Raw genomic sequence first — 16,207 nt, forward strand, 5'->3', positions numbered from 1 at the left:
ATCAAACTGCTGTGTTGGTTTCTCAAGTTTATTCGATCCGTGGTTATCAAAGACAATGCCCAAGAACATAAGTTATGATAAAAAAGCCTTCATGATGGGGGACTGAGTTTGATATGACATAGCATTATCATTTTTGAAACATAGGCATATTCGTCCTCATTTATTTTAAAACAGCAATGTTAGAAGTAAAAAAACAAACAAACAAACAAATGGACAGAAGAGAGCAGAGATGCTGAAGAAAGGACATTATCTCAGTGGAGTGCTTCTTTTGGTGAGCCTCGGGACGGCTCCTGTGTCTGTGTGTGTGCGTGCACCATGAGTTCACCAATCTCCACATAATCTTACCATTGTTCACAAGAGCATTCACCAGCGGAGTGACTGTAGTTCACCATTGTTCCAAGTGCTGTGGTGGGGTGGGGTTGGGTTGGGTTGGGGGTTGGGGGTGGGTTCGGTAGTACGAGGAGGACAGTCCCCCCACTGGGGGCTGAGGAGGACAGTCCCCACTGTCACTGCCATACAAACACTATTCAGTCAGGAGGAAAGCCAGAATAGATAAAAACACACTGCTCACCATGAATCAGGCACCAGGTCGTCACATGGCCCCTTAAAACATCACACACAGGCACACTTGATCTCACACACACATCCATCCTCACATGCACACACACACACACACTGTACAGTATACAATGCACCAGCCCCATACGCACAAAATTAAGACCGTTTAAAAACACTTGATAAAAGCACAATATGGTATTTTTTAAAATTAATTGCACATGAAAAGACGAGATGGAGGAAGCACAGTGAGTGGAAAAGGGGAATGGGGGGGGGCGGTGAGCATGGCAAGAAGAGGATACAGTACATTCAGTAAACAAAATAAAAACAGGAGGGAAAGAAAAAAAGGCAAGATTAGAATCAGAACCACTGAAAGCAATTAAATAAAAATCAAAAACACTTTTTGTCCAGTTTGTCATCATCATTTTTTTTTTCAGTCATTGATTCGAAGCTCACTCCAGCGTGCGAGTCTTACAGTAGTCCCAGTCCTGTCTCAGGTGAGCGGGCTCGGTCAGTTGTGAAGATTTTAATTGTTTTCTTGCTTTATTTAAAATCAATGTTCACGTCTACATCTCTACAGAGCCGACGTCGGAGCATCGGGCAGGGGGAGCAGTGGTAGGGTGCAAGTCTTCCATGACCTGACATATGCACAGGCATTTACACAAGTGCACACACATGTTCGCGCACGCATACACACAAACACACGCTCTCACATAAGAGTGCATTCTCATCCCCATCACCCCTGGGTACAGGCTTCTTCTTTTCTTCGCGGCTTAGCGCACTAAGTACGCCTCTCTATTCTGTACAAAAGCAGCCTCCTTCCCTGGAATCGGAGTCTGCGTGTTTCTCCTCACACCTTCGCTTCTTTTATTTTTTTCATTTCTTCTTTTAGTTATTTTGAGCGTTGAGCAGTTTGTCAGCCTCGGGGTACGTCGGGTACTTCACAGTCTCAATTTTCTCTTTGACCTTGTAGGAAGGGTAGAGGCCAGTGCGGCCCATTTTGCGGTTGATGCCTTTGGAGTATCCGTCCCAGTGGTTTCCCGCCACGCCGATCACGTCTCCGGGCTCCAGGGGAATGTCCTCGCTGCTGCGCGGCTGGTGGGGGTAGATGGCGATCTGGTTGTGGGCGTTTTGACCTCCAAAGTAGTAGATGTCGTCCAGGGAATAGAAGTAGGAGGAAGCGTCTGGATGCAGCGTCTGCATAATCTCATAGGCCACACGGCAGACCTGAGACACAAACAGGAATTATTTTTCTTACAGCTATAAATTCACATGCATGTATTCGTCTTGACAACAAGGCTTCGAAGGCAAGAGAACACGCTGCTCGAGGTATAAAAGGATTTCTCTCTGTAAGACATATACTTTGTATTTCAGCCCTGGTAAAAGAGGGATAACATGTGCTAAGCAACTCATTCCATTCAGATCCTTGAAGTGGACTATTAAAGCCAGTGTGTGAATAGGAAAATATGCGGCTCAAATATTTTTTTCAGGCTTGGCAGGAAGCCCGTCCACTCCTGGTCATAACTCTCTATAAAACAGCACTTTAGAAGCTGAGATGATCAGAATAATAGATGACAAATGCCTTTGTAAAGTCAGATGCGTAATAAATGGGCTGTGAATCATGCGAGTAAAAATGGGACAATGAGTTTGTTGACAATTACATACTCGTTATTATGAAAAAGGTTCTGGTGTGCCTTGGGGCAAACTGGAAGCATAAAGTGACTATTGTCTTTTCGACGGCTCTAACACGCTATTTTAGCACAAAACCTTTTGTCTCACCTGATTCTTTTTTCCTGTGTTCGTAATTAAAAATATAATCACGGTATTTTTGTTCTCAAGTGTGCTTTTATTAAAGGGTCATCTCCGTTTTAAGGTTATTCTCGTTCCTTTTTTTTTATCTGCAATTCTGTTCTTTTACTTGTTATTGTGAATTTACAACACAAAGCAATCAAATCAGCTTCAAAGTCTATCATTTATTTCCAAAATAGCAGCTTAAAAAAAAAAGAAGTCTAATTTCTGAAATATTCATGAGCTTTCAGTCACATCTGGTGACCTTCCTCTGATTTCATTGAAACGGTTAAATTGTTATCACGTGATCTACAGAAGGCAATTTCCAGAATGTCAACCTCTTTTTTCCAAACCAATCGTTCACTTTTCACTATAATTTACATGTGTTCAGTCACATGCACACAGAGATTAAAGGGGCCCTAATATTATTTTTGCCTTTCTTGTAGTTTGTTATTTAGGTTTCAGTGCATTTAAATGGTCTGCAAAGGCTAAAATCCTAAAGTTCCATCTAGAGGGAGTTTCTCTCCCACACACTCTCCAATGACATGACTCAAAACAACAACATAAAATGCATGTTTTTAACTAAATATGCCACCATTATTGTTTTATTCCACCTCCATACTTCTTTGTCTGCTAGCAAGTGCACATCAAAGTTTTTTTGGAGTGCTTTCATCCCAACAAATCCATCACAAATGTCAATTTAGTCAAAATACCAAAACACACATCAAGAATGCCCCCATAATCAAGCTGTAAATGCTGCCTGTGGGCTGACCTGTGAGGAGAAGGTGCAGACCAGGAAGTCGGTCTGAGACAGGAAATAGATGTCCAGGATGACTCCTCTCAGCGAGTTCTCAGTGTAGCGGTTGTGAAGGCCTGCCGACCAGGAGATGGAGTTATCACTGATGAACTCATACTCTGGATACCTGGGAGGGTCGAAAAGACGGAGAAATGTCAAGTCTCACGAAACGATGACATTAAATAGGTGTGGTCAGAATCTCAGAGGAACACTTAGGCAGAAAGTCATACTCTCACACACCCATTAGATCAGGGGTGTCCAAACCTTTTTCACCGAGGGCCACACACAGAAAAATATACGAAGTGCTGGGCTGCTCACTAGAGGTATATTGCCTCATAAGTTATAAGTTAAAGAAATGAATCAAATGTAGGTAAATGATGGTTGATATTGATGAACAAAACCACACAGCTCCCCTTAGGGTTTCATGTATTGTGTTGGCAGCTCATTCCAGGATGGCTCAGATTGCTTATAATAAAAGGAAATATGAAGGGTATGTTTCAAGGTTGTTATGAAAATGTGTTATTGGGCTTTTTTCTTATCAACTAAGAGTTGTTAGAAAATGTTTTCAACTTTAATTGACTGAATTTATTTGAAAATCGGGCTTATTAACACATGGATACTGTGTTATATATTTGAACATATATATTCAATAAGTACAATAGCAGATGTTTAATTTGTGGGCCATATTTCATTATACTTTTAGAATTAGCTGAGGACCGATTCAAAATGGTCCACGGGCCGCATTTGGACCCCGGGCCGTAGCTTGGACACCCCTGCATTAGATGGACACAGATCATGGACACACACACACACACACACACACACACACACACACACACACACACACACACACACACACACACACACACACACACACACACACACACACACACACACACACAAAGACACTCCCCAACACTGACTTGGTCTTTGCTTCCTGCAGCAGGGAGGGGTCATCGGTTGCCAGGTAAACTCGTTTCTTGTCGATGTGGACACGTCTGGCCAGATGTTGGAACTGCTCCTCCACATGCAGCATGTACTCCTCGATGGGGTGGAAGGCCGCCTCCGTCCCCACTTTATCCGTCCTCCTCACATGGACTCTGCAGACACACAGGGACACAGAACGGGTCACACACACATGATATGGTTTTCATATTGTGTTGAGTTTTGTTCAACTGCACTCTAAAGAAGTAGGGAGTATGAATAGAGTCGTCCCAATACAGATGCTGAACGCAACAGTGCACTTACTCTTAAAAATGTAAACCCAATTTCAAGGGAAACCAATTTCATTTAGCAGAAGAGATAGCTAGACATCAAACGGATCTCTGTGTGAACTGTAGATTTGTGTTATCATTGGAATATATGGAATTTGGCCATGGCAGGGGTTTTCACTCTCTGAATGCCCTTGTAGTGAAGGAAGTGTGTCCTAGTTCTGACTGAACAGTCTGTTTCTTATTTGTTTTCATGTGTCGTAAAATTATAAATAAAAACATCACTTCAACCGTATCCCTTTGAAATCTTTGATGGGGCAAAACACAAAGAAAGAAAGGAAAAAGAAAAGGCATGCAGAGACAAAAAGGGAGGACGTTTAAGAAACAGAAACATGGACAGACAGGGAAATAACCAACACAACTGTACTTTTTCAGTGTTTTTGTCACCGCTTGCAATAAGCAAGGACAAAGAGAGACTGCTGTCACCGGCTGAACTTGAGAGGAAGAGCACAACTCGTAAACGGAACAAAAGACGGGCGAGAATGGAAACGCAGAACCATCCTTCAAACTGATAGACGAAGAACACAATTTCATTCCATCCAAAATTCAATTACAAAACTACCCAGCCACATCTGCATTGTGACTTCTGGCCTGAGGAGCAAATGACATGTCAACAAACAAAAAATACGTTTTTCAATCTTCACCTATTAAGGGAAAACTGAGTGAACATGTAGATATTTCACGAACATATACACAGTTCCACCTGGTTCAACCATCTACTGCTGACCCAGGAGCTGCTCTACTGGAACATAGGAGGGTCAGGAGAATTTGGTGGATGATCAGTCTTTAACTTTCTTTCCCCGGTTGCTTTAGGGATTCAAAAAGCTTCTCTAACCTCAAGGCTGCCTCTGGCGTGTTTGTGAGAATGAGGTAGGGGAAGAAAAAGAGAAAAGAGTCAGAGGTCCAGAGAAATAAACAGGCTCCCACCGCTGGCCGGCGGTGATCAAACAGTGACTGGGGAATGGTCGCAACAGGAATAGACCCTTTTTTTTTAAGTGGAAGAACGGAGTAGGAAAAGGTGAGTGAGGTGTCAGCGGGGGTGTCTGATCCTTTCATTCGCTGTCTCATCTCGGACAGAGGTCTTGACTCCAGGCTTTTCGCTCCTTTGTCGGGGTCTTTCTCTCCCGCTCCCTCTTTCATGTCTTTTGTTCCTGTGAACTCTCTTTTTGTTGTGGTCCTTTCTCTCTCTGTCAGAGCAATGCTCAGCTCTTAGCCATCCCTCCCTCCCCCTCCGCCTCCCCTCCCCGGGACTCTCCCACACTACTGCCACAATAATTCAATCCATTTACTCTCTACTCATACAGCACTGGCGAGGCAGGGCAATCCTCAAGGTGGGCGTAAAAGCATACATAAGAGACCAAACCCACCCACACACACAGCCAGTGCTGATTCCGCTGGAAACTGACAATAACATGTAGAACGAATAAATGATTTGTTTGACAATGACCTCTGGATGCCTATCAGCAGCATGTGATGAACATTTATTACCATATTACATCTGTACTTGCTATAGAATAACGGCTAATGCCACATTCACTTTGACATCAAATCAGATCAAATGTGTTCTTGAGGTGTACCGCAAGTTCATAATTATATCCGGAAAGGGAAAGGTCAATTTAAAGTGTTTTATTAAGGTGTTGGGTGTATAACTTTTCTGTAACTCTACTGGAGCCTTTCCTTTCATTTGCCGTGTAGGGCAGTTGTGAACATGTTGTTAAACTGTGGTTTAAATTGTGCGGTAGCTGGCTGGTTGTTTACATTGTATGTGAAAGAGATCCCTCCTAATAATGAAAGAAATGATCATTGACTCTGCAGTTCACCTCAGCAGCTGTTAGCTTATCGTTTTTAAATTTCATATTTGTTTGGTATTTCTCTCAACACGCAACAGGCAGGTGTTTTCACCAACAAAGCCCAACCATTTTCCTTTACTGCATCGTATCAACATAGAAACTCAATGTTGTGTTAACAGCTTGTTGTTTCTGCATTTATTTAATTTTCATAATAATACTACTTTAGCTTTAAATTAGGAAGAACTTTTTAACAATCATAATTTATTTAATTTAAATAAACTAATAATTGGATTTTTAACACAGCCGTTTAAAAAAATGGTTTTGTTCGTAAACGTTTTTCTCCATGCACCATATTATGCTAGCATATTAATAAAAACCCCTCAGTTTAATGCAAACTGGGATATCAATATAAAAATAACAATAGAAAATGATTAAATACAATAAGAACAAATTTAAATAGGTTGGTGAAAAAATACAGTTTAAAGCATTTTTTTCTTTAACATTAAAGCATGTAAACACGAAATACAAATATGAAACCGGAAAATTAGCAAAAAGGGCCCCTTTAAAATCCCAACACACATTTCTTTTTTTTAAATATTATAATAATAACATGTTTTTTTCTTGCAATATTGATCATTCAAAAGGAAGTTTGTCTGTGTTTTAATCTAAGAGATACTGTTTGAAACAAAACCCCACATATACACAATTTATCGACGCCTTATTCATATACGGCTGAAACAAGATATTATGAAATACATAATTCCATCTCCTGGTAACCCTATTGCCATGGCGATAAGGCCATTCTAGAATGTGCAATAGCAGCAGCCACCCAATTTTCCCTCCTTCTCTCCGACCAGCCTGACTACCATTAGGAAGCATTAAATGGTGGCAGCATGGAGCCGATAGCAGCTTTTAGTCGGCGGCTCGCAGCCTTCCTGCAGCGTCTTGAGGGAGCAGGGGGAGGGGGGTTGTGTGGTGGTGCTGAATGAGCGGGTGGGGGTCGGCTGGAGGTTGCTGGGTACTCTGGGGACAAGCTGCCTTTCTATCCCTCTCGGTACCCTCTCCATCAACCTTTACACCCCCCACTGCTGCCACCCTCTCGCCTTTTTCTTGCACTGAAACTATAGCTCTCTATCAGCCCCACTGCTGCATCTCACATTAACCCCCCCCCCCCCCACACACACACTTTTCCCAACACACACATATCGCCTTCCCCCACAGTGCTGACTGAGGCGCACAGGCACTTTGTTGCAACATCAGTGAAGAGAAGAGTGGAGCTGAGAAGGGACCGGGGAAAAAAGAAAAGGGATAAAACTTTGTTCTTTCCAGCACATCATTTCAATAAGCCTCTCCCCAGTGATATGACGGAGAAAAAGGGTGGGATATATCAGGGGTTGGTGGTGGGGGGAACACAAAGAACACAGATAGAGATGTGTGTAAAACTATGAGAGCAAGAGACTTGTGGGTAGGGATATGCACCGGGGGAATGTGAGTGAGAGGTGAGTGTGAAATGTCTTGAAACAGGGTGAACAAATGAAGACAGAGCAAATGAGAGGATGTGGAGATTGGAAAAGTTTGGGATGAGTCACAAAAAGGGGGGTGGGAGACAGAAGATGCCAGGGTGATGAAGAGCTAAAACCCAAAGAGGAAATCATCTGAGAAAAGAGACAGGGAAAAACGAGAGAGCGTGTAACAAGAGGATGGGAGATATGAGAAGAGCATGACAAAAACATTGAAGAACTATATGCAGCAAAATGAAAAGAAAAAAGGCTACGAAAAGTGAGAATCCTACGAAGAGGGTGACAGAAGTATACCAGGCTTACTTCACTAACAATCTGAATAGAACTAGAAGAATTTGTTTTAAACTACTTCCTTTCCTAGCTGAGGGGAATCCGTCTCATGTGACGGTGCAGGAACGTTAGGGAATCAGCAAAGTATCTCATGTCAGATACTTTCCCACGACTGACTGCTAACCAGACATTATGTACAATGCCGTAAAATGGTTAATCCCTTCAACCTGCTGCCAAGTAGGTCAAAATGATTTGAAATCTTTAAAAACAGGTCTCTAAATTGTTATTAAATCTTAAATCGCTTGTGTTTTTCAGAATGAGAATACCTTTATTAGGCCCACAGAGGGGACATTTGCACCGTTACAGCAAGAAAGAGCCACAGACAGCTTAATGTTACTAAAAAAAAGTACTAAGTTATGATATAATTAAAAGTATAATTAAAAAAAAAATTAAAAAAAATACAAATCCTGCAACAGTTCTTAGGTTTTAGCAGCCAGGTATATATTACACAGTTATTAATGGCATATGTATATAATAATGTATATATTGCACATATTTTGATGGTATTTAATTTTAAGAACAATTATACAACAGGAGTAAATTGTGCATTCTTTGGGACTGTTTTCAGAAGAGGATTAATGCAGTGAGGCTCATTTATGTGTTTTTAGATAACTATAATGGCATGGCAGAGAGGAATAACACTCAGGCTTTGGCAACAAAGATAATAATTGTTTGTGGGAATTATTTAGAGTTGTTAATGGTATGTTTATGGGATTTGTTGACAATAATAAAAAAATTGAATATAGCCTGGCTTATGCTTTAATCAACAAAGCCTATTGAAGATAAAAGAAAGGCTTCCGGCTTTTCATCTTAAACGCGGCCATTAATTGCATCACAAGCTCCTCGTGTCTTCTCTTGTTCGGTTTTTACTGATTTTTAAATTCTGTCTGAGATACTTTTACTCTACGGCTATTTCATTGATTTAGCAACAATATCAGATCAGAAGGTCTTCTGTATGGAAATGGAATTGGATTGGACGAGGGATTAAGAACCCTCGTGAGGACATTTATACATGAAACAAGTCAGAATCAGACTTATCATAACACCGCTATTAGAAAAACTAAGTACAGAGTGATGACATTTCGAGTTGATTCGTGTAACTGTGAGCTGCAACTATGAAAAGCAAAAGACTGTAAAGGAAAGACAGAGGTGAAAACTAACTAGTTAAAACACAAACGCAAAATTAAGTTACTTGTATTGCTACTATTTCATTAACCTCATTTTAACCTCACCCAAAGCAGTGTTTGTTCCACCACAGCCCCAAGGCCATGTCTCTGTTCGCTTTGATTGTGCAACACTTTGTAAACGTAAGTGTAGAGGTATGCTATAGCGACAAAGCTTTTATTTCTAAAGTCATTATAACCACAGAGAGAGGAAAAACAGAGCCACACACACTGAGCTGTGAGAACTGAGTGTCCTTACCCGATGATGGGGTGTTTGAAGCCCAGCTTGGCGGTGGTCTGCTGGATCTCCTTCTCCAGCCACGTCTGAGGTCGTACCAGGTACTTGACGAACTGGGACACCCACCAGACGGAGGGGTCGCCGTGGAGACGGTGCAGGCGCGGGGCCAGGTCCTCGGGGATGGCCAAGGGAAGGTAGGAGGGCCGAGGGTGGAGGCTGTCCACGATGGGCAACTCCACCACCTGGACGTCTTTATCGTGGGCCTCTCCTGTTGAGTATAACACACTCAATATTCAATACTGATTCAACCTTTATGAGAACAGGGCTTAGGTTTAGGGCAGTAACCAATGATTATGTTCATTCATCAATTGTTTAACCAATAAAATATCAGTAACTACAGAGAAAAACAATCCGTGCAGTTTCGCAGAGCCCAAGGTAATGTCCTCAAATTGCTGGTTGCTTTCTAGCAGACCAAATAATACACAATAAACAACAAAGCAAAAAGGAATTTATTTGAGAAGCTAAACCAGCAAATGTTTGGTGTTTATTGTAGATAAACAAAGTAATCAATTAATGGATTATCAAAATTGTTAGTGATTTATTTTCAGAATGGATGAACCTTTCAGCACTTCCCATGTTTAAAACCTATTTAGTGGCCTTCCTCAAAAATAGTAATTTGCCATTTTGGGCAACAAAAATAAAATGGACTTGACTGACTTTGCTTCAGAGCTTGTATCAGTAACAGGTTGTCTGTAGGATTTAGAAAACCACAAACTCTAATCATTTTTCATTTCAGATGCCGAAAACCATGAATGTACCTGTTCAGGTTAGACAACGTGCACCATTTAATCTTTAGTTCATCAAGTTCAAATAAATCAGCAAGTTAAAAATCAGTTTTTTTCTGTCCGAATAAATGATTGGGCTGTGACGCAGTGATATATTTCAAAGTTATCTATTCCACTTCCAGCAGCAATCCCCCCCCCAAGGTAAGCTCCCTTCCATCAGGGCTGTGTAGGGCCAGGGGCCGGTGCAAGGACCTGGATGGTGGGGTTAGAGGGGGCCGGTGGTCTGGCATCGGCCCCTTCAGGCTGAGTCCTGCTTGGCAGAGGCCCTGGGCAGAGGCTTGAGCAGGGCTGATTACAAAGGTCACCTTTCTGGGCAGAAGAAAGCCCACCAGGCCAACTGTCCATACACACAGACTCGTACACCTGCATGTGTGAATAAAGGTGGAGAAACATGCCAACGCTCATGTACCCCACCCACACACATGTACATGATAAGACACACACATGAACAGGCTTAGGGGTTTTGTGATCAGATGGAATAAAGGTGATCCAACACAGACAACTAAAGGGGATCCAAAAAAAAAAAAGCAACAACAAAAAGAAATGTGCATTCACTCACAAACACACGCGTACACACAAAGAGCCCGAGCTAATCTCATCGCACCAGAAGGGTTAGCCTGGCAGACAAAACCTTCACTCTCTTTCAGTCTTAAAACCCAAGGATAGCTTTTTTTGTCCGTGTGTGTGTGTGTCCGTGTGTGTGTATGTGTTTGTGTAAACCCCCAGTTTTAAACAAAAACAAGTTTGAGGCCTGTGTTCTGTCAGGCTAGAGTGTCTTCTCTAACTGCCACCGACAGAACCTTACACAGATGCAAACACAGTCACAAAACACATCCAAGTAAACGGCATAATGACTCATTAAAAATGGCCTTTCACAGAGAGGGTACATAAGAAAAACAAGGACAGACACAGAGGCTTCGATTTATGTGTCTGTATGTCTGAGCATGAACTGAATATAAATTGGTAGAAGCATTAAATATTGAACAGAAAAAAAATATTCCGAGGCCTGTCTTTGCTTATATAACAGCATTGGCATGATCCACATACAGGGGAATGGGCATATTTTGAGGCCTGCACTTCTTGGCACACATGTACAGAGATGCAGTATGTCTGCCTCCCACAGATACTTAATTAGATCACATAGCTCTTTTACATTTCATCTCAACTCCAGAGCATCTGCATACATTTCCCGTATGCGTCATGACTCAAAGCATGAAAGTCAGCACTGAAACAGAATCACTACACTGTATTTTAAGCCTATGGTGTATACTGAGCCTAATAAATATTGCATGAGATTAACACAGCGATGAAACTGGAGAGCCAGTCATCCAGACATAAAATATCTCCATTCATAATACATTTAAGATGAAGTTTATGAACTTGGAAAACTCTTGTTCCAGTCCTAACATGGCAGGGAACATTATGTTTCTGCTGCCGCTCGCAGACTCGCTCATAAGGCAGTAATATCTCTACAGAGAACCTCAAAGGAATACACTCTCTTTGGCAAATTAGCTCTTTGATCAACAAAGCATTGTTCCACAAGAAGCCTGGTTTCCCCTTTGTGTGCTCAGAATTTAGTTTGATATACCAGGTCTGTAAAATAGTGCTAAGACCGCTCATGCTGTCTACTGAATTTAAAAAGTTGAAGTAAAACAGCCACACGCACCAGTGGATTAATAGACCGGAGGGCTGGGATTCAAACTAAATTCCTTCTTTTAGTAGTGACAGAAATATGCATGATATGTAACGATGAGAAACTAAAGTTGTCAAGTACTAAAAACTGGAATTTGGACACATATTTGTTATCACAGATCCAAACTAAAAGCCAATTTTTGCCAATTTTCTGTGATTTGTTGAAATAGCCACACAACATCAACAAGGTGGATCAACTTGTATTCATATTCCCATTAAATAATCATGGTTATACAAACCACCATCATCTATTAGCTGGTAAAATATGCAAGTGGTAAGTAAATTTGCTTAAGTCGCGAGTCAAAGGAAACATTTCATTCGAGTAAAACAAAACATTAACCAGCCATAAGCCTGTTGGACATAATGTAGCATCAATATAAAGCTCCTGGCAATTGTTCTATTTTCAACAAGCAGCTCATACAGGGGTTCACTGCATGTTATGATGATTTATTTTTGTTTTTATTTGTTCCATCTGAGGGAACAAAACCAGCAGGTCCCCTAATGATGCTATCATTACCTTTGATTTGTGTCACACATGAATATACTCCACATCCACTCTCTGTCTATAAATGACTCTCATCCTAGGGGAAACACTTAAAAGAAAGTGGGTAAACCATGTAAAGATAAATGAGGAGGGAAGGAATTAAATAGGGCTGCTACATAAAATACCAACAATGTCAATTTCCCACAAAAACACAAGTCAAAGAACAGAAAGACTTGCTAAGCATAGAAAACCCAAAGCACTATGCTCATTACATTTTTAATAGAAGGTGACTACAAAGGAGTGGTGGCATTTACCGCGAAATAACACGACAGATGATTAGGATTTATGAGAAACAAAATTAGAAAATGACGCTGTCCTCAAGGTGCAAAGCTCCCTGCAATCCAGGGACTGTGCAAAGCCTTTTATCATCGAGTCATTTGCATGGTAGCTAACACACACACACTGGTTAACCTTAGAATACAAGGCCAGTGTACTGTAGAACCACTCTTGCAAATGCATGTGGATATTGCCCTTTTTTTTTAAAGAGATCAGTATTCATGACATTCAAACGCTGTAATAGCACTGGACAAACACTCTGCTAAGAGATGAGAGATATTCAATGCATATCTATGTATTAATCCAAGGTTTCACCATCCCTGTGTGGTCCATTGCCACGAGGAATGTTCTGGCCTGCATTGTTAACAAAACAGAAGAGATCTTGTATCTCAATGGAGCCTTGTTGGCTAAATAAAAGATGAGCACATGTGTAGCGAAGTGTGCCAAAGGTTTACATTAGTTATCCCTAGCTAGTTACCTGGCCTGGTCAACAGAAAATACTGCCTCTGCCAATTACATGACTTAATAATGACATGAATTCAGAATGCTGAATGGCCTGGGGAGTGGCGTTTGAAGTGAGTTGGCTGTTGGCTGTGAGAAACCAGATGGCATATATGGATCTATAGGAGGCTGTTTGTAAGACAGGCACTGGAGAAAGACATTAGATAGCAGCAAAGGACACATGAAAGGCAGGAGAATAAGAAAAGGGAAGACGCTATGAGAGCATGAGATAAGAAAGGAGTACCCAGGAGAGCTCAAGTCAAACGAAGCGATAGGAGAAAAATATACAGCTGAAAGGATGCGGTGATGAGAACAAGAAAGCAATGAGAAAAAAGTGATAGAAAGGGAGAGAAGGACGAAGGCATGGTCTTATATTAAAACCTCCAAATCATCATCATTTTTAGGTTTTGTCAGCTTAACAGAGGCAAACAAACCTGTATGTAATCTCTTTCGTAAAATATTCTGCAACCAGAGCGTTGGAAAGGAGGTGCTTTCCCCCAAACAAGCACATCGATCCAAGGTGTAAGCTACTATACATATAAAGTACATTAAGCTGAACATGGTGTTTATTATGGACGGTCAATATGTGATGGATCAATTCTAATACTCACCTTAATAACAAGATTACAGCGAGGCTAGCAGCTCTGTTTGGCTGTACATGGGAACAGCGGTGCTACGAGCTAAATGCTATCATTATGAAAGTCTATCATGTTCACCATCTTAAGATTTTAAGGGATCACCCATACAAAACAATTCATCCTGAGGGGGATTTACCACATTTAAAGTCAATCCCCCTCATAGCTGTTGAGACAAGTCACCCAAAAGCACACATTTGAACGTCGTGGTGGTAAATTTGTAACCACCATTGCGATCAAAGTTAAATGGACACATTGTCCGGGAACGATGAATGTCTGTACCAATCGATTCAGTACATGTTGAGATATTTCATAGTATTGCTGAAAACATTGACCTGCTGGTGCTAGGGAGTCACTATAACCAGACAAATTCAAAATCCCCTTTGTAGCCTCGCTCAACTTCAGGTCCCATCTCAGGGCTCACCTTCAAAAAAAAATCATTAAAAGTTACATAGCATGTACCAACAATAGCTCTCGAGCTAGTCCAGTTTGGAGGCAAATTGAATGCTAAGACCTTGAATATATGCCTATGATCCTTTATGCCTTTCACTGGCAGAAATGTTTACTTTCTTCTGAAAAAAATAAATGTACGATATTTATGGCTGAATACGAGATGTTTTTTTATCGATTATTAAAGAGTAGAGCAGTGGACCTATGCTCCGGGGGTCCAAGTACTTTTTTACTTTCATGTGTTAGAACAAACACAATTTTCCCACTCAACAACACTAGATTAAATATTGATGTCCAAGTGAATCTTTGGTATGCTAATGTTTACATTGCACTAGGCAAGTATAAATGTGATAATATAAGACCCCTAAGTAAGTTTATGTAGAAACCATTGATTAAGTAAGGGATACATTTGTGCTGCGACGCGGTCGTTATGGGGAAAAGAACACCGACAGGCTGATCAGGAGCCCGACGCAAAGCAAGAGTTGCAGTAGATCTAGAACTGCATGCAGTTTGCTTTTCGGCCAAACTGTATACAGTTAAATCGAACGGACTTCTTTCTGCAGATGTGAGCGTCCTTAACAACGGTCAATAAGTCCTTGACAGCGGTCTGTCTGTTCGGTATTAACAACGTGTCACGTGTTCTGAATTGACCAATCAGAATCGAGTATTCAACTAAACCATGTAATAAATATAGTTATTACATGGTTTAGTTGAATACTATTTTATTTTGAACATCATTATTTACTAATAAAAACTATTTAAATTAGAGTGTGTATTTTTCTTTCATATTGCCACACTTGGTAACCGTTTTATAAAAGCAATAGATTACATTACATTACATTGCATTTAGCTGACGTTTTTATTCAAAGCGACTTACAATACGTGCATTCGACCAGGAAGATACAAACTTGAAGAAAACAGAATCATATAAGTGCATCAGGTTTCATAGAGCCAANGGAGTCCCAACCGGTCCCAACAGAGGGCGGAGGAGGCGGGATGGACTAGCCAGGCTCCCCGTTACACCTGAGCAATGTTAGCCATTAACAGATGATTACATTACATTACATTGCATTTAGCTGACGTTTTTATTCAAAGCGACTTACAATAAGTACATTCGACCAGGAAGATACAAACTTGAAGAAAACAGAATCATATAAGTACATCAGGTTTCATAGAGCCAAACAGATTATATGTTAGCTTCTCCTTCGCAGTGGCTTAATTAACATTTTACATCTGACTCTACCTCCTCGTGTGCTGTACTATAGCCTCCCTTGTACTTTTCGTAAAAAAAAAAAAACTCGTTTCCAACACTACTTCTTCTAATATTAATTGTTCACCCATTTTTAGCCTTTCCTAATGTTGGCGCGTGGGACATGCAGCGTCATCAACCGGTGTCCACTCCCTGTCACATTCATAATGCCCTGAATAAACAAAGTGACAAATAAAACGTGTTGCTTTGATGTTCGCCTGATAAAGTAACTCCAAAATAAGAAGCTTTTAACAATTGTATTAAATAAATGATATGTGTGAAATGTAAATACAATAATTTCGATTTTAATATTGCTTTTTACCCACTTCAACAATATGGGTAATTATTTTAGCGGGGTCCCACCTTTTTCCATTGGTGGTGCACTGTTTGGGGACAGGATCCTCAAAAGGTCCATTTGTAAAGGGACACTATTTTATGCTATAATAGACGGAGTGTGGGAAAAGCTCTGGAGGGCAGAGTTGGGTGTTAATGACATCCATCCATCCCACCAGCAGCCAAGTAATTCTCAAAAGGGATTTGGCACACTTCAGGAAACAGCTGCCA

The 16,207-nt window shown here is 40.9% G+C and overlaps 1 protein-coding gene across 1 annotated transcript in view; it reads right to left on the bottom strand.

The window, feature by feature from the left end:
- Positions 1-485: 485 nt before the first annotated feature.
- Positions 486-16,207, bottom strand: part of fut8b (fucosyltransferase 8b (alpha (1,6) fucosyltransferase)) — a 17,543-nt gene continuing 1,821 nt past the window's right edge. Inside the window, exons 2-5 of the mRNA XM_010776516.1 lie at positions 9,473-9,719; positions 4,063-4,239; positions 3,116-3,266; positions 486-1,782 (exon numbers count right to left, since the gene is read on the bottom strand). Of these exons, the coding sequence (XP_010774818.1) occupies positions 1,444-1,782; positions 3,116-3,266; positions 4,063-4,239; positions 9,473-9,719 (914 nt within the window). The 3' untranslated portion in view covers positions 486-1,443. The remainder of the gene's footprint in view (positions 1,783-3,115; positions 3,267-4,062; positions 4,240-9,472; positions 9,720-16,207) is intronic.

Source organism: Notothenia coriiceps, unplaced genomic scaffold (genome assembly GCF_000735185.1).
Source record: "Notothenia coriiceps isolate Sejong01 unplaced genomic scaffold, NC01 NC01_scaffold00017070, whole genome shotgun sequence".
Lineage (NCBI taxonomy): Eukaryota > Metazoa > Chordata > Actinopteri > Perciformes > Nototheniidae > Notothenia > Notothenia coriiceps.